The 18,726-nt window shown below is 37.4% G+C and overlaps 1 protein-coding gene across 2 annotated transcripts in view; it reads left to right on the top strand.

Moving 5' to 3' along the window:
- PDGFD (platelet derived growth factor D) overlaps positions 1 to 18,726 on the top strand; it is a 257,795-nt gene that overhangs the window by 171,385 nt on the left and 67,684 nt on the right. Inside the window, exons 2-3 of one of the 2 annotated variants that reach the window (XM_019716795.3) lie at positions 4,072 to 4,258; positions 8,140 to 8,320. In XM_019716795.3, the coding sequence (XP_019572354.1) occupies positions 4,072 to 4,258; positions 8,140 to 8,320 (368 nt within the window). Of the gene's footprint in view, positions 1 to 4,053; positions 4,259 to 8,139; positions 8,321 to 18,726 lie in introns of both variants that reach the window. The other variant, XM_019716794.3, reaches the window with a different exon arrangement.

Below are 18,726 nucleotides of genomic sequence, written 5' to 3' on the forward strand. Positions count from 1 at the left end.
ATTCAGGACTTCAAGACAGCGCACCTAAAGACACTCACAAAAGAGGACTTCCGGAACTCCTTAAGAAAGTGGCAAGAATGATGAGATAAGTGTATTCAAAGTAAAGGGGAGTGTTTTGAGAGGGATTAATGGCAATGTGTCTTTTACTATTATATATATATATATATATATATATATATATATATATATATATATTTTTTTTTTTTTTTTTTTTTTTTTTTTTTTTTTTTAATTCAAACAGTCACAGTAGTTGATCACACCTCATATACAAAGACCTCATCAGGAGATCTCCTGAAATAAATTACCACATTTACATAACTTTTATCACCGTATGTTGTTATAATTGTTCTGTTTTATTATTGTTGTTGTTAATCTCTTACTGGGCCTAATTTATAAATCAAACTTTGCCACAAGTATGTATGTATAGAAAAAAACATAGTATCTATAGAATTGAGTGCTAGCCACTGTTTCAGGCATGTACTAGGGGCTATGGAACATATCGCCTGCAGAGAAGGGGGTGGCTACTGTACCTGCTAGGAGACATTCCCACTGCAGGTGCTCTCCCGCCAGTTCATTTTTCATAGAACCAACAGACTAATCTTTTCTTTCAAGAAGTCTTTCACCTTTTCCAGAGGTTTCCTGTTTCTACCCATATCAAGTACAGTTACTTTTGCCTGGCTTTCACATATTTACATAGTTTTCCTTTAAAGTCTGTGGCCTCCCATATGTCACACTGGGGCCCCTTGGACTCTGCTCGAAACAGTCCTCCTACTGTGATCGCATGCATAGACCTTGTATGCACCATGCCAGCCCTGCAGCTCTCCCTGCCTCCAATCCACCATTCACGCTCAGCACTTTATGTTCCTTTGTGCATCCTTTATACTAGTGTGATATGCACTGACTTTGTTTTTCAGGTCAACAAAGGCAGGAACTGTTCTTTAAACAATATTAAATTATATGTGAATGTAACATAGCATCTGGAACAATAAAAATGTAAAATAAAATAATAAAACAAAATAAAATAAAATAAAACCATTGATTATTACCCCTGAAAGAGACCAAAGAGAAAATGTGCCACCCAATCCTCGTATTTTACAAATGATAAATATGTGCACCTGATATGGATATTTTAAAATTTAATAGTTATAGACTGTGTTTCCCCAAAAATAAGACCTAGCCAGACAATCAGCTCTAATGCATCTTTTGGAGCAAAAGTTAATGTAATACCTGGTATTATATTATATTATATTATATTATATTATATTATATTATATTATATTATATCTGGTCTTATAGTAAAATAAGACTGGGTCTTATATTAATTTTTGCTTCAAAAGATGCATTAGAGGGGGCGGCTGCATGGCTCAGTTGGTTAGAGCACGAGCTCTCAACAACAAGGTTACCCATTCAATTCCCACGTGGGATAGTGGACTGCGCCCCTGCAACTAAAGATTGAAGATGGCAACTGGACTTGAAGCTGAGCTGCGCCCTCCACAACTAGTTTGAAGGACAACAACTTGGAGCTGATGGGCCCTGGAGAAACACACTGTTCCCCAATATTCCCCGATTAAAAACAAACAAACAAACAAACAAACAAACAAAAAACAGTAACATTAGAGAATTGAAAAAAAAGAAAAGATGCATTAGAGCTGATTGTCTGGCTAGGTCTTATTTTCAGGGAAACACGGTATTTAGATTTATAGTTACTTTCTATTCATTGCAAATAGTATCTAGTTGCTATTTATATCATCGATATAAACTTTTAGAATAGATTTGCTTTTGATTAAAAATGTCACTTCAAAGAAATATTAAGTAAATAACAGTACTTGAGATAAGAAAATATGGCAAAAACTATAACAGTAATACTCAAGTGATAGAAGTGTTGAAATTACTGTATTGTGTAGAATCTGTGCTTAATAAATGATTGTTGACTGACTGGTTGATAGCTCACATCAGTCTCCCTAACAAACAGCCTTTACTCATTTACTAAAAGCCCCTTATGACAAAATAAGTAGACAAGTAATTTTCATAGCTATGTATTCAGCACGAGATCAAGGGAAAAGTAAAAGGTCAACTGGAAAAGCTATCAGTGACACCTAGGAGGTTGAGTTTAGCCGAGCTGGCTGGAAGTGATGTAACTGCAGAGCCAGTGTTCTAGTCTGCAGGCAGGGAGTGTGACATCCTTCAGCCACTTTTGCTCTTCCTAGAATTTTCTCTCCCACACAAAGTTTCACTGGGCAACCACCACACATTAAACACAGAATGAGTGGAAAAAAAAAAAAAAAAGTTGAAAATTCCATGTGAATAAGAACGTTTGTAAAAGGGGGAAAAGATTTTAGATTTCACATGCTGTTTCTTTGTTCACCCTCCTCTTATTTTGGAAACTTTAAGAGCCACCCTCAGCAGCCCCAACTTTCAGTGGTTTCCACCAGCAATTTAAGCCTTCGTGACCAGGCTCACTGAATTATAGGCCCCAAGTAAAGTCTCTGCAGAAGAACACAAATAGACTGTGGCTGGAGATCTGCTTATGAGGGGGCCTAAAAAGCCAAAACCTAAAGTGAAAAGAACTTTGGATATTGGGAGAAATGAAAAATGGATCCACTGTGCAATGTAGTTCTAATAGAAACTACTGAGAGTTAAGTTAAGTCATATTTCACAAGTTGAAGGCACAGTCCCTAAAAGACTGCTCTACAGATGCCAGCTACAAGTTTGGGAGTTCCCAGGCGACCCTCGCTTCTGACCAACTGGCTACAGATTTAAGGTTACCCTCAGGTTGAAAACTTTGCTGGAACAACTCAGAGTTCAAGAACGCTCTATAGTTACAACAACAGTTTTTCTATAAAGGGTACAGATCAAGACCAGACAAATAAACACATAGGGCAAGCAAGCTCTGGGAGGGTCTCAAGTGTGAAACTTTCCTTTCCTCAGGAAAGGTCACTCTCCCATCACATCAATGTTTATCAGCAGCCAGGAAGCTTACTCAAGCCCCAGTGACCAGAGTTTTTATTGGGCTTTCAGTTTGTAGGCAGAATTGATTGAGTCACTGGCAATATGATTGGACTCAATCACCAATGCCCTTTTATCTCCAGGGATGTTGGGGTGTCAGGCTGATAGCAGGCTCAGAGATCTAACCCTTTAATCACATGGCCTTTCTGTTGTGGCCAGCACCCATCCTGAAACAACTTAGGGGCCTACAGTGAGTCACCTTATTTGCATAAACTCAGGTATGGTCCCAAAGTCCAACCGTGAATAAGAACACTTCTATTACTTGGAAAATTCTAAGGGTTTAGAAGTTTCCTCTCAGGAACCCAGGACAAAAACCAGACAAACTTTTTATTATACAACACAAAGAAAATAGAATATGAATTAGACCTATTTTAAGTCACCAAAAACTAAGACAAAGAATTGTGACTTTTTATGATGAACAAACCACTGGAAAATGTCACTTGAATATAAAATATATAGTCATTAAACACCCTTAGATTATTCTAATTCATTTTTCACTCATTTGTTCATTCATTCCGCAATATTTATTGAGTATGTACCTCCTGTGCTAATCACGGAAGATATACTATTATACTGTCAGTGTAAAAAAAAAATGTTTATTATATTGCATTGAAAAGAAAAAGGATGAACTACTTGAAATCATTTGCTTATTTTAATTCCAATCAAAATTAACCTGAGTTCTGAGATAATTATTAGTTTTTGCTTATCAAAATGATGTTAAGACAGCCTCCAAAATATTAGGTTGGTGCAAAAGTACTTGTAGTTTTTGCACTTATTTTTAACCTTGTAAACCACACAATTACTTTTGTACCAACCTAATACAAAGTATTAGGCATCAAGTCTAAATTTGTGAAGAATTTTGGGAGGTAGGAGACAATAGAAGAAATATATATGTTGTTTGTTTAACCAGAAGGCTACCATTTGGTCCTATGTTTTTAAACAATATCAAGAAGTGATTTGAAATGTGATGTGTTTTAAACTGTTCTTTTTTTACTTTCCTGTAATTGGAGCAACATACTAATTTCTACAAGTTGTGACTACTAACAGAGAGCAATCACCTCACAGACTTGTACCGAAGAGACGAAACCATCCAGGTGACAGGAAATGGCCACGTGCAGAGTCCCCGCTTCCCAAACAGCTATCCCAGGAACCTGCTTCTGACATGGAGGCTCCATTCCCAGGAGAAAACAAGGATACAGTTAGTCTTTGACAATCAGTTTGGATTAGAGGAAGCAGAAAATGATATCTGTAGGTAAGTGGAGAAGAAAACTCATTTTAGAGGACTCTTTCAAGGTGAAAATAAGAGGGATTTAAAAACTTTCCTCTCAAGATGCACCACTTCTTTTTAAAAAATCCTTCATGTCAGTCCTAGCAGGCAACATAAGTTGGAGCCCAGAGGGCCGCTGCAGGGGGCCTAGGAACCCGGCTGACTCACAGAAACTCACTTTCACACCTGTCAGAGCCAGGCTGCATGATCCCCAGAGGAGGAGAGAATCTGGAGTCCCCTGCCTTGGCCAGGCCTAGAACAGCCTTTGTGAGCAGATGTATACATCCCATAATCCCGGGTCACCTGCAGCAGTCTTGTGGCTCTGGTCCAAGACCTCCATGGGCTTAAAGAATGGCCACCCTGCGTGGTTCCAGGAACTGTAACCCAGGCTGCTGTAACCCATGCACAGTGATGGTCCCCCAGTGCTGGGAGATGGTGAAAGCAAGGACTGGCCATTTCAGAGCCTTCCCCTGAAATCATAGTTTTAAGGCCTCAGGTACGTGTAAGAAGGAAGAGAAAGCAACTCCAGGGTCTGTGTGCTCCTCAGATGGTCTGTTTCCTGTGGTTCCTGAGTCAGCATTAGAGGAAAACCATGCTTGATAATCTTCCTTTCTAGCATATTCATCTGAGAAAGCCCTGGATGTTGTTCTTTGAAGTGTCTGCTCACAGCATCTTAGTCACTTGATTAGCATGCATAAGACTTAGGGAGGATTTTCTTTTTCCTTTCTAGTACTTAGCCACACACACTTGTTCTGCGTTGCTAGTGAACTACTGAACTGTTAAACCCCTCCAGCAGGTTTATTTTCCTTTGAATACTGCGTTTCCCTGAAAATAAGACCTACCCCGAAAATAAGCCCCAGTTAAGATCGTCAGCCGGACGGACGCATTTAGTACATTATGATGATGTTCCAGAAGAAGATGACATGACTGTATTTGAATAACCGTAGATCGTTGTACATGAAAAAATAAGATATCCCCTGAAAATACACCCTAATGTATTTTTTGGAGCAAAAATTAATATAAGACCCAGTCTTATTTTCAGGGAAACACGATAATAAAAAGAGGATGCCTCAAATTTCGTCATCCTTTGTTGCATGTTTATTATGCTGACAGCTTGTATTATGTTGCTATTTTTTCAAGAATAGTAGCAGTGACTATTACTTCCTCGAACCATTGAGAGTAATGTATGCCAGAAAACAGATGAATAGTGGAGGAAGAGCCAGTCAGTATTTATAAAGATAATAAACGGGTAGATCTTGTGTCTTTTCAACTTGAAAGGGAGAACTCATTTTGTATTCTGGAAAAAGGAAAAAAGAGATAGTGAAAGAAAACAAAACACAACACTATTAAAAGATTGTTAAAATTGCTGACGTGGAAGGGAAGACAGGCCTCCACTACTGAACAGGGAATTTGATTCTGGTAGTGAGTGAGCCCTTCCGCCATGCTGGCCTTGAAAATAGAGGAGGAAGTTAGGATGGGCTTGTTTGATTTTTTCCAGCCCTACAGAAAATCTAGTTGTTTCTCAAAATTGATGCAAGGAGGCAGAGGAGTAAGGGGTGGAGAGGGGGAAAGAAAAAGAGAAAGACTCAGATCAGAGAATTACCTCAGAACTCTCCCTAAGAAACACAGCGGTGCTCTCTTGACATCAGATCCAGAGGAAAATTGACACTGATGTTGTGATTTTAAAAAACAAAAATTACCTCTTGTGTTATTAACAGTTTTAAGTATACTCCTGCTTTGTGCTGTAAATATAATTTACACACATTGTGTATAAAATAAAATGCAGCTGATTTCCTACCATCTGTTCCAAAGCCTCCTTGATGTTTACATTGCAATATTTTATTGCTTCAGTAATGATTCTTTGTTAGTACTTTTTAACTTCCAAGCACCATATAAACATTAAGTAATTAATTTACACAGCACCCAAGAGATATCCAGCTAGTTAAATTGTATAAACCTGTTTATTCTGCTCATAAGGAAACTGAGGCAAAGGACAAAAGGACCACATAAATCACTGTTAAAATTTAGTCAAAATTTTGTTCACCTACTCCTTAGATTACTGTGCCCAATCCAGTAAGAGCTCTAAGGTGCCTGAGTAGCACAAGTAAAGCCATATTGGATTTTCTTCATATTCCGATGTGACATTTCTCATGCTGATTACTTTTGACAATTGTGACAGAAAAATATAAAATGGATGTGAGACTATGGTCACTGTTCAAGTTGAATGCTCATCATTTGCATTGTGACTTTAGCATCTGAGGTCATTGGGGAGAGGTAGAGTGGAAAAGTGAGACACTGCTGCCCAGACCTAAAAGGCAGATAGTTCAGCTCATCATGTAGAACGTCTCAAGATCTTAGGTGTCTGAAAATAGAGTAAATGGTCCCTAGATGTTGACTTTGTCATTGAAGGTGTCCTACTATGTAATGGAAAGGTGGGATGGTATGGATGGACTTCAAAGATCCAATGGTCATATACAGAGGGTGCCAAAAAAATGTATATACATTTTAAGAAAGGAAAAACACCTATTAAAATTGTAATACTCAATATATACAGATAACAAAAGATAAATACGTACAAGTCATGTTGACTTCTGCAATTACAAGAGTGGCTCAAAGTGGTTACCGGCAGTGTCCAGACACTCTGATTACAGTGAACATTATTTGGTAGACTTCTGTGGTGAGCGTGTAAACTGTTCCAACACTATAGCAGAAGAAGCATCTCTTTGCTGTGCAAGGCCTCCTGAATCTTCCCTTGTGCACATAATACACAGCACCCTGCGTCTCAAACTTAATCAGTCACAAATGCATGCAACTATTAGGCGTGTTGGAGGTTCTGTGGCATACTTACGCCTCCATTGTCACTGTCACTGCCACAACGTTCTTGAATTTCGAATACCACTTCAAAATGGTCTTGTGCTCCTTGAACGGCAACTATGCTTCCGCCTTTTTCTCTGACTGTCATGCCTGTTGCATGGTGATGCTAGCATTCATTTGATTAATGCCATTTTTTGAGCAAACATCATACTACACACTGGTACTGTAATTCAATTCAACTTCAAAAAGTAATACATAGATAACATCTCTTAAAATGTGTATACATTTTTTGGCACCCCCGCTAGAATATCTAAAGAGGTCTTTCCTGTCTTCTTTAATCCTGGCATTCTGTGTTTCTCTGACCAACGCCAAAGGTGAACCTTTGGTCTTTAGTTCATTCATACCCTGGTTTAACCAGACCAGATATTTTCAGTATTGATTAGCACACATCCCTCCCCAAGTCATATGCTGTTCATTATGCCAAAAGTCATATTTTATTTGGAAGTGATATTATCCTTCCAAAAGACAGTTTCCAAAAAGATAAGTTAGCAATTTATTTTATTTTACCATTTATTTTGTATAATGAAAGTGCTGATTCTATATTCTATATAGATACACATCATTTTTTTAAGAAAGCACTGAATGTGGTAATTAAGTCAAAGTGGAAATTTGTTTGAAAAATTTTATATAGTAAACATTTGTACATATAATTAGAGCTACATCTCCTAAAATATGGTAGATTATAGTTATTAGGTTTTCCAGGAAAGCCTTATAGATAAACTAGAGGCTCAGAAAGTAGCCTGTTTTGATTAGTGATGATTTGGGAACAGTCATGGCTCATTGTGTGTAAGGGTTCTTATAGAATAGATGTTTGAACTTTGAATTTTGAAAACCTAATCTGAAAGCTACCTTTTCTTTTAAAATGTCTGTAGGTTATAATTTTCATTTCATTTGGTAGATCATAAGAAATCATGTATGTTAGTCTTAATTCCTCAGTGAAAGTATGAATTTCAAAGTCTAAGCAAAATTTGTTTATGTCAAATTGATGCTAGGTATGATTTTGTGGAAGTTGAAGATATATCTGAAACCAGTACCATTATTAGAGGACGATGGTGCGGATACAAGGAAGTTCCTCCAAGGATAACATCAAGAACAAATCAAATTAAAATAACATTCAAGTCTGATGACTACTTTGTGGCCAAACCTGGATTCAAGATTTATTATTCTTTTGTGGTAAGTAACTTAACCACCCTATGATTAAAAGAAGATACTAGTTTCATGAAGTATAGAGATCATTTTCTGTGATTAAATACAGTGGTATGAGAATGAATGAACTTTATTAATCCCCTTCGGTATACTTTGTTCCTACCTGTGGCTAAAATGATAAAGCCTTCTTTAGTTAAGGGATACCATTTTGGATCTATAAAGTCAACTTTTGGGCCCATATATTTTGAAGGAATGCATAGAACATAGAAAAATAAAATATTAATAGTATAATAAAGCAGATACCATATTATCTTTGATTCAACTGAAGCAAGATAAATGTATAGCTAAGAAAAAAGTATGTGAGAGTTGAACCTCTTTGGTTCAAAAAGTTGCCTATATAATTCCAGTCACAGAAATGAGTCCAATGATTTTAACTATCATTCAAATTTGGGAAGGGTCTACATTACAATTATAGAACCTCAGGAGTAGCAAGCATCTTAAAGACCATAAGGTATAAGTCAGGACCAAAGACTTATATTCTTATTTACTACACACATGCTTATTTGTGGCATCACCTCTACTTAAACGCCTCAGCACCCACTTCTTATGTTAAATGGTTATGACTGATAGAAAATGTTCTACCTCTTTTTGAGCCAAAATTGACATTGTAGTTAATTCTACTTATTGGGCCACAAGAAATCTCGGTCACTTCTATAGTCAGTGAATCATTAATAAAACAATATAAAGTTCCTGCTCATTGTCAGACACTCTCATTGGTGTAGTAGATACAAAGGTAAATAAGACAGACAGGATTCTTGACCTCTTGGAGCATATAGTCCGATAGAGATGATGAATAATCAGAGAGCAGTAACAAATGAGAAAAATGAGTAATAAGACAGAAGTACTGGGTGCTGTAGTTTAAGCCCAGGGAGACAATGGGATAATTTTGCCTATACATTATCTTAAATATTCCTGAATCTTTCGACTGTGCAAAGCTTATTGTCTTTTGTTCTCCCAGCAGCATTTTTCACTCTCATTCAGTTTGTTTCTCTCCCTTTCCAAAGTGCAGATGCCAAAATTGGAACTCAGTACTGTAAATGCAATCTATTTGTGTGTTTTTTCCTCTTACAAGTTAAATTTAAAATAGGAACAAATCTTGCTTTTTTTAAACAAATGTTTTTGTTTGTTTGTTTGTTTTGTTTTGCATTATTGGGAATCATTAAACACTAAATGAATTCTACATCAGAACATTATAAATGAAAAAATAGCATGTGGAGACACTGGTTCCAGTTTTAATTTGAAAATAATCCATCAAGCATGATTTACATTATTGCAAACTCATGTAGTGCTGCTCAGCATTAAAATTGAAGTGTGAACCTGTGCTTTCTACATTTCTTTGCCTTTTAGTGTGTTTAATGATGCATCTGTTCTCAATTGTTGATGGGCAAAGCAGGCTTGGCATGTTGGAATGGTGATGGATAGGTTTAATGAAGGGCCTTATTTTCCCCTTAAAACATGAAGTGCTATTAGTGCAAATACATATACTTTTTGTGAAGCTTTTGTTATGGTTAAATTGAATGGTCCATAAGTCAGTTAGAAACACCCTCTGATACAATGTCTTTAAGACAAAATAATTTCTTTTTGTAGAAAAGGCAGTACAGGCATGGATGTAGGGAAGGATGTATTCCTGTTTTAAGTGTTTTGCATTCATTTCCTACCCAGTGTTAAGTGGAAGGCTGGGCAGCCTCTGCAGTTTGGATGTAAACTCTTTGGCCTCACTCCACTCGCTCATTCACCTCCACCAGTATATTCAATTGTGTTTCTTAGAAATGATAGTTATAGCATTTTTTGTGTCTCCCCTACTGGCCTCTTGGTCTGCATTCATTGAGAATAGCTCCAGGCTCTCTTTCCTAACAGGCATCTGGCGCTAAATATGATCAATTAGGGCCAAAGTGCTTTGGTGGCTGAATTCCAAGATGTAGAATGAGCTTAACCTTCAGGTGTGTCTAGACTCCAGATCTGTGTGGGTTTTTTGATAAAATTCTTCCATTTGATACATGCTCGATGGAGATAGCAGTTCACTATGGCTTGACCAATGTATTGGGGAGATCATTTTATTCATGTTTAAATTTTACTTGGAAAGACTTTAAAGCAGAGTTTATAAACTCAAATGCTACAGAGACTGGGCTTAAAACTCAAAGTGGGCCAGGTGTAAAGTAACAGGTAGAAAATGAGATTAGAAATATCAAGCCTTCTTTAAGTTCATGTAAATCATGATTTGTAAAATGTTATACCGGCCCACAAAACCTCAGCTGTTTTGCAATCCCCACTTCAAGGAGATGCTAGGGAAATTTGAGGCTTATACCAGTAATAGCTTTTGAGGAGTTGAAGTGCTCTTGGAAAAAGGCAGGTAGCTATTTGGATAGCTCAAGACCTCTTCCCTCTCATCTGTACCTTTCTACATCAGTGCCTCCCGTGGAACTTCTCTTCTTACCTCAGTGACTCTCCAGTGTACAAGGACTTCCCCTCAACTGTAATAGGTGTCCAGGACCACAAGAGCCTCCTGCACTCAAATCAAATCTTCATGGTCCATGCTTATAACATTTTTGGATTACCAAGTCCAGCATAATTATGTAAAATAGAATTAGTTGATTTTTCAGTCCAGCAAAGTATAGGAGACTAATAGATAACATCAAGGTCACTTATTTTTGTTTGAGAATGAGTCTTATATTGCAATTTTGTTTGATGTGCTTGGAATTCACTCTCTGCCTTTTTTACATCACCTATCACAGTCTCCTCTAGGGCAAGGCATTGCAGCCACCTGGGACCAGCATTTGCCATAAACTCGTTTTGGATTGAATGAGGTTTCCCCAGTTATTAATGTTGTGATATGGAATAAGTCCCTTACCCTTTGCTTTTACATCTGTAAAATGGGGGTGATAATTGGAGTTGGTGTGAGATTTTAAAATGATCACAAATACTGAGCACAGCACCTAAGATCTAACAAAAATACTCAATAAATAATGGTGATAATAATCCTACCTTTACCTTCATTAATTGTGTATATATCTGTCTCTCCCAGATAAATGGTAATGAATTATTTGAGGATAGCACAAGTATCTCTTTCCTGTGCATATTTTATAGAGTGCCTTATACATGTCTAGATAGTACATTTGTTGAATTATACGATCTATAATAAGACTTGCCTAATTTCATTTTCTTGCTCACCTGCTCAGCCTTCTTTCCTAATTTCACTTCATTGAGGAGAACAGATACTTTCAGAGGGCAAAATTAAGCAGAATGGATAATATTATCAAACACTTGTTAGCAAGATGTGATTGTCTAAATAAATTAGCTTCTCCCACCTCAAATCCTGTTTATTAAGGAATGAATGAAGGGTGTTTTCTTGAAGACCATGAAGTAGATTATTGGGAAAATGTCCAATTATGAGGCTCCAGTGGATGGTGCACATGGAAGTGAAAAGCGTGGGTATGAATTTTAGCTCTGCTGCTTACTGGCTAAGGGTTCAGTGTTTTCATCTGTAAAATGGTGATAATATTGCCTGATATTAAGCAGATGTGGGGATTACATTAGATAACTTCTGTAGAACACTCTGCCTGACAACTTTTTAATTACTAAAATATCTGCTGCTCTTATTGTTATTATCACTGGTATTATTATTAACATGTCAGGTGACAAGTGAACTTGCCAGTGTTATACAAAAAAATCCAGTCGTCAATGTGTGCACAGGTACAGACACCTCTGACCATAATTCACTTCCTTCATCCAAGGTCGAAACATTTTATTGTACATTGTAGCAGACATAAAAAACTCTGTGTGTGTGTGTGTGTGTGTGTGTGTGTGTGTGTGTGTGTGTGTGTTCAATGGAGGGTACATTTTTTATTCAAAAATAAATTAAAACATTTAAAACTTACTCAAAAACTTTCTTGCTTTTTACCAATTAGCAAATTTAAATTTGCTAATATCCATTATAAATACTTTGTAAAATAAAAAAGAAACAATTTTATCAGACCAGTTACTTAACTGTGTATCTCTGCAGTTTGAATTAACATCAAGCGGTACAGTTAAGATTTCCATTGAGATTAAAATGTTACATGAATCATGGTTTTGAGTTATGAATAATTATGTAAAATAGAATAAGATGGAGAAGAAAAAGGAGGACTAGAACCAAGGAGTTGAATAAGATAGTATCTAATTATAACTTTTGCAGATTCTAATTTTGCTCCCCTAAAATTTACCAGTTGGTGAAACAAAATCATCAAAAACAAAATAATGGTGAGTAATTTATTCCCCTAAACTGAATTTTCAAAGAAAAGCTTTAGAGTAAAGAGGACCATATTCACTTTCTCTGTGAAGTGTGTGACCATTCCATCTTTATTTGCATAGTCAGATCAAACTTGTTGAACATTCTGAACATCCACTGATGTTCTAGCCACTTCAGCCAGGACTGAGTTAGAGCCAAGGACAGTCAAGGTCAGGGTGCGGATCCTCCCAGAAGAATCTGTTTACCTCAGTTTCTTCCTCCCAAATGCATCCGACTGGAGTTTTGGGGAGTTATAAGAGCTGCAGTATTTATTATTAAGTGCCTACTGTGGGCCAGAACAGCCACAATCCAGGGATCCGAGAGATATGAGAGAAAGACAGACTTTCTGCCCTCAGGATTTCACACAGTAGTGGGAGGAAAGAGATGATAAACACTAAGTATATAGGGAAGTAAGTATTTTTATACAAACAAATGACTTGATGTTTAATAAGAGTTAGAAAGAAGATAAAAGAGAAGGGTGTCTGGGAAGGGGCTCACTCCAGCTAGGGAGTAAAGGAAGATATGTGCATGTAAAATTTGAGTTGAGACCTGAAAGAATTGAAAGCGGCACCCATGTGAAGCTATGAGAGAAGAATATTTTAAAGCTGAAAGAACAGCATACATAATAGATATCGTTCCTTTGAGGATGTCTTTTGGTGTCTTGGGATTTAGGCTGCTAGAATAAAGCAAATGTAGGAAAGGGAAGTAGAACAGTTCCTATGTCCTGGCTCAGTCAAGAGTGAGAAAGGAGATTTCTTATCCTCTTCTCAGCGCATGCCTAGTTTGGTTATCTCACAAGTCCTTCAATACTGACTGAGACAGGTAGTGAAAACCAGAGGGCCAGCTACTGAGAAAGTATCAATAAGATATCAAAAAAAGTGTGGAAAAGAAAGAAAACCAAGGACATGGTCAGGGTCAGACATGAGGAGAGCAGAGCAAAAGAGGCAAAACCATGCTCAAAAATCACTAAGTAAATGTTGTTACAGTAGGCTGCCAAGTTGGCAAACCTAGGCTCTTCAATGGGTATTGGTTGAAGCACACATTCTTAAAAAGAGAGTCTCATTGTTGCAGCATTTTATAGGCAAGGGTAGATAAGTGTTCTTACTTAGATTTTACAAATGTTCTCAAATTTCATCAATTCCAGAAACCATTTTGATGAACTAGGAGTCTTGTTGGCAAGGTGTAGTGAATCAGTTATTTTTAACATATTGCTTTCCTAAAACCTGAATACATAATGAGAACTTTAATAGAGTTCATGAGACAGTTAAGAGCAAAATGTAATATAGTCCTGGAGGATCAAAGGATAATTTGACAACAGGTAGGGCTAGGTCTAGAAGCAAATGGTAGTGGGTTAGGAGAAGAAAGAGGAAGTTGCAGCAGGTCGGGTTGGGGAACAGAAGAGGAAGAGGTAGGTAAAAAAAGGATTAAGGAAGTAGAAGGAGACAAAAAAATGAGGTGGAATGAAATCCTATGATAGTATTATTTGGCCCTGTCTAATTCAGCATTTTTGCTAGTTAGGCATTTGTTTCAATGCATTATTCAACAGACTTTTTATTGAGTGCCTATGTGTTCCATACATTATAATAAATACTGGATATAGAATAGTGAACAAAACAGCCAAGGTTCCTGCCATCATAGAACTTATAATTTGGTAGGCACAGTCCTGATGATGATGATGATGATGATGATGATGATGACGACGACTATGACGACAAATATATTATAAAATAAAAATAATAAAAAATATAGTATCTCACCCTGTAGGTTACTATGAAGATTAGATGTGTGAGGCAATGTATGTGAAGTATTTAATGCAGTGTCTGGCATATCATAAATAATCTGCTGCTACTGAATTATGCATTGTATACAGATTGGTTTTTAAAAATTATATAGAATTTAGAGCTGCAACATCTTAGAGATGTAGTGCCAAGGCCAACCCTCTTATTTTACAAATGAGGCAATGAACACAGGTTAGCTAACTTTACAAATGAGACAGTGAACCCAGAGAGGTTATGAGTTTGTCCGTGGTCACAGAGCTAACACTTACAGGTTATCCATGAGATATAAAAGCTGTGGACCCTCTCCAAAGAAAAATGATATATTTAAAATATATGCAAAATTGCAGGGAGCCCCCTGAATCTCATTTATGATGTCTTGAATCCTTAGATGCAGTTAAGAACCCCACACATACTGACTCTGTGTGTTATCTGACTTTTGGACTGTTCCCTGCCATGTTGACTCGTCCTTTCCAACACAAGCATGTGTTTGAAATAATACCTTACTACTGTAATTAATTTTCCTCATAAACCCTATGTGCTAATCATATGAACAGATGACTCCCCACGCGCTAAGTAAACACATTACCAGCTTTGAGAGAGATGCTGTTTAATGACACTTGGACAGTCCAGTATCCTGTTTATCTAGTATCTAATTATACGGACATGCTATAAATAAACTTTTATCCTTGAAAATCAGGAAGATGTAGTGATTTTAAATAACTGTGCCTCTTTATATACATATAACTTTTTTTCTATAACTGTGCTCTTTGATGTATTAATATTTTGGTAGATCAAGAAAATGAAAAAATGAAGGAAAAAGCTATTTACCTACATTAGAAAATGGCTTGCATACTAAAGATATCCCTGAAACAGAGCGATGTTTCTTTCTTAAAAAGCTATGAAGATGTGAACCTCAATAAAATACATCTATACCTAATAATGTTCACTCATAAATTCAGATATTTCTGAGAACTCACTGTGGATAATAAGAAGAAAATGATAGTTTTGTGAGGGGAAAAGGCAAACAATTATAAAATGCTATGAATTGCAGTGATAAAATATGTGTGCACACAACAAAGGACATTTAGCCTCACAAATATGGGGATTGCTGGTTTAAGGGAAGAAAAAAATATATTTTTTCCTTTACCCCCTTAGGTTGTCTGTCTGGGACTCTGCAAATTAGACTGACAAAAGACAGATTTACAAGGCAAAAGCAAACAGAAATTTATTAATACCTGCATCATCCATACACCTGGGAGCACTCAGTTATGAGTGCCTCAAAGCACTGGTTAGAATTTGGGTTATATAACATCTTAAAAGAAGAACAATACATTTTTAGAGAAGTGACAAGACAAAAGAAAAAGACTTTGAGTTTTTAGGGCAGCAAATTCTGGGAAGGTAAATATATTTATATATGGGGGAACTCATAAAAGCTAAGGATTAGTTAGTAAAGGTTGTTACTTAGATTCCTCTGGTGCCTCTCCAGGCTGAGAAGGGTTTAGAGTTGTCTGGTGATTAACTTCTGTCCTTCCTACTAGAGAGGGGAGGGGTGACATCTTTACATATGTGTGTACTTCTAGGCAGTTCAGGGAAGGGCAGAGAGCTTTTGCTATATCTGCTTCTTCTCAATTGCCTTCGGTTCAAAATAATCCTGTTCTAAAGTGGCATATTTTGGGGTGCATATTTCACTACCCTTCGTTGGACTGAGTCAGGGAAGGAAGAGCACCCTGGGAAGAGGGTGTTGCCTAAATCAAGGCACAAAATCAAGAAAAGCAAGGCATTTCAGAATATCATGATGACTTAATTCAAAGTGTTGCAGGTTAAGGGTACTAACCAATTGATGTCCTTTATTTTTGCCAGTAGAAAAGGATACAAGAAGCCAAAAGATCATCAAAGTAGCAGCTTTATTAATAGTGATCCAAGAAATGCCAAAGCTCAGGAATCTATTGTGAAACTGACCTAGAGAACCTGGCTAGGACCAAAAGCCAAAGTGGGGTGTACCACTAATGTAATGCAAATTCAGACCCCAGGATTATTTTGAGGGGTCTGAGGTTTGTAAAAGAGACTGGGGGTACTCTTACACACCTTCTCGCTGCATGGGAGGTTACAGGTCTGATCACAAATAATCACAAAGAGGCAGGAGAGCCAATGACGACAGCTGACTCCAAGCCTAGCTATGCTTAACACGTGGACCCAGGAAGTGGAGGGCAGTCGAGACACTTCCCAATAGGTGGAGTCAGAAGCAGGCAGCACAAGGGAAAAATGCAGAAATGGGGTGGGGGTGGAGGAAGGGAGAGAGAATGGAAGAAGTGATGAAGGGAAGAAATGCGTGATGAGAGACCAAAAATGGTTTTTGATGCCTCCATATCTGTAGGCTGAGGCAGAAATATGGAAAGTACGGTTACCTCCTATAGACAAGCGAACAAAGAACAAAGGTTTATGTTCTTCTGAAGCATCCAAACACAGAGTGATTTGTATGCCTTTGTTTTTCAATCAGTTAACCTTGATAGTTAAGGTCCTTGGGAACTTAATCCTACCCACCTCTGGTTCTAAGGAGAGCTAGCTGGCCTGCTCCATCTCTCTAAGGATCAGCTATTCTGACTGAGAAATAGAAGATCCCTGGAACTTTGGAGAAACTCCAGTCTCCTCTCTTAGGTGAACAAGGGAATCAGAAATCAATCATAAAGACAGGGCTCATCTAGCCTTGAAAATAAGTGTCCTCCATGTTCCCTTTATCAGTGGGAATGTGACAGATTAAGGCTGACCTCTACTCAACATTGCTTCTTTCACCTGTGAGAATATTGAGCTGCAAAATGACGCTTCCCTTATTTTGCAATTGAAAATCAAAACCAGACAGGCTAAATAAATAAATAAATAAATAAATAAATAAATAAATAAATAAGAGAGATTGAAAAGGCATGGAGCCACCTCTGAAAAAGAGATACATGAATAAATAAGCATGTAATCGTTTCTTCTTGGCTGCGCCTTGCTAATCACTTCCTGATTGGTCTCTCTACCTCCTGTCTTCCTACTTTCAATCTGTCTTGCACATGGTTGCCAGCTAAAGTAAGGCTGTGATGAATCACTTTCTAGCTGAAAACTTATGAATGACTTCCAGTTTCCCATGGAATAATGACCACGCATCTCACTCTGATACTAAGAGCCTTTCATGTTCTGATCCCAACCTTCAATTCTCCCTTCTCTCTATGCATATTATTTGGTGTAGACAAACAGCATTATTCCCTGATGGCCCAACTACCTCATGATTTTCCACCTCTAATCTCTGGGAATTCATATATATATATATATATATATATATATATATATATATATTTCCTCAAGAATCCAATCCTTTATCTGTCAAAGACATATTCATGTCAAAGATACTAGTCTTTAGTTCCTCAACCACATATATTCTTTCTCTCCATCAGGCATCCAGATTGCTACTCTTTATCAGCACCATGTTTTTGTTTGTTTGTTTGTTTGTTTGTTTTGTTTTAAATAACGTGCACATATGCCAGATATTTTTGAAAATACATAAATAAGTTAAAAAAAAAACCAAGAGAAACAAAAAATACCCATAGTTTCCATCACTCAAAATACAGCCACTGTGAACACTTTGGCACCTTTCTTTCCAGTCTTTTTTAAACCATTTAAATCTATATGTGCATGTGTCAATGTCTCTATTAGAGATAAAGCTCCTTAAGGGAAGAGAGTGGCTTATTCCTGCAAGGTCTATCACAGTGCATTGTACCAGGTAGGTCTCAAAATGTTTAAGCTAAACCAACAAATATCCGTTATGTTCCTATGATGCGTCTGATAGTTTGTAGTGAAAAAGAAGAAACGTAATACCCAATGATATATAAAGAGAAGATATACTAACGGATCATCGGCCATGTTGTTTCAGACTTAGGACCTGAAGGACTTGTTCCCTCTCACTCTAATGTTGCAGCCATACCTACATACCAATGGATCTTAGCTGCTTTGCTCCAGGATCACTGGCCATTGGAGGGGCTGGGAGTGAGGTTGCCTTCGGGGTGAGAATGAGGTATGAGGGCCATTGTAGATGTCAAATTTCAGGGGACTGTGGGATAGAACCAGGCATTCTGGTTCTAAATCTGTATGTTTTAATCTTAAGGAGCATATAATCACATCAGTAGCAGCCTGACCTCAGTAGTTCTCACTTATATCAGCCTGTATCGTAGAAGACATAGTTTGGGTCCTCTGGGGAGGCAGCTGCTGAGCTGCCCTTCCTTGCGAAGAATGTTGGCAGCCTTTCAAACTCAGAGCTTCTTGATAATTGTAAAAATATCTTTGGGATTCTGATAGTT

The sequence above is a fragment of the Rhinolophus sinicus genome, chromosome 14, assembly GCF_057876585.1.
Source record: "Rhinolophus sinicus isolate RSI-liver-muscle chromosome 14, RSI-T2T, whole genome shotgun sequence".
NCBI lineage: Eukaryota > Metazoa > Chordata > Mammalia > Chiroptera > Rhinolophidae > Rhinolophus > Rhinolophus sinicus.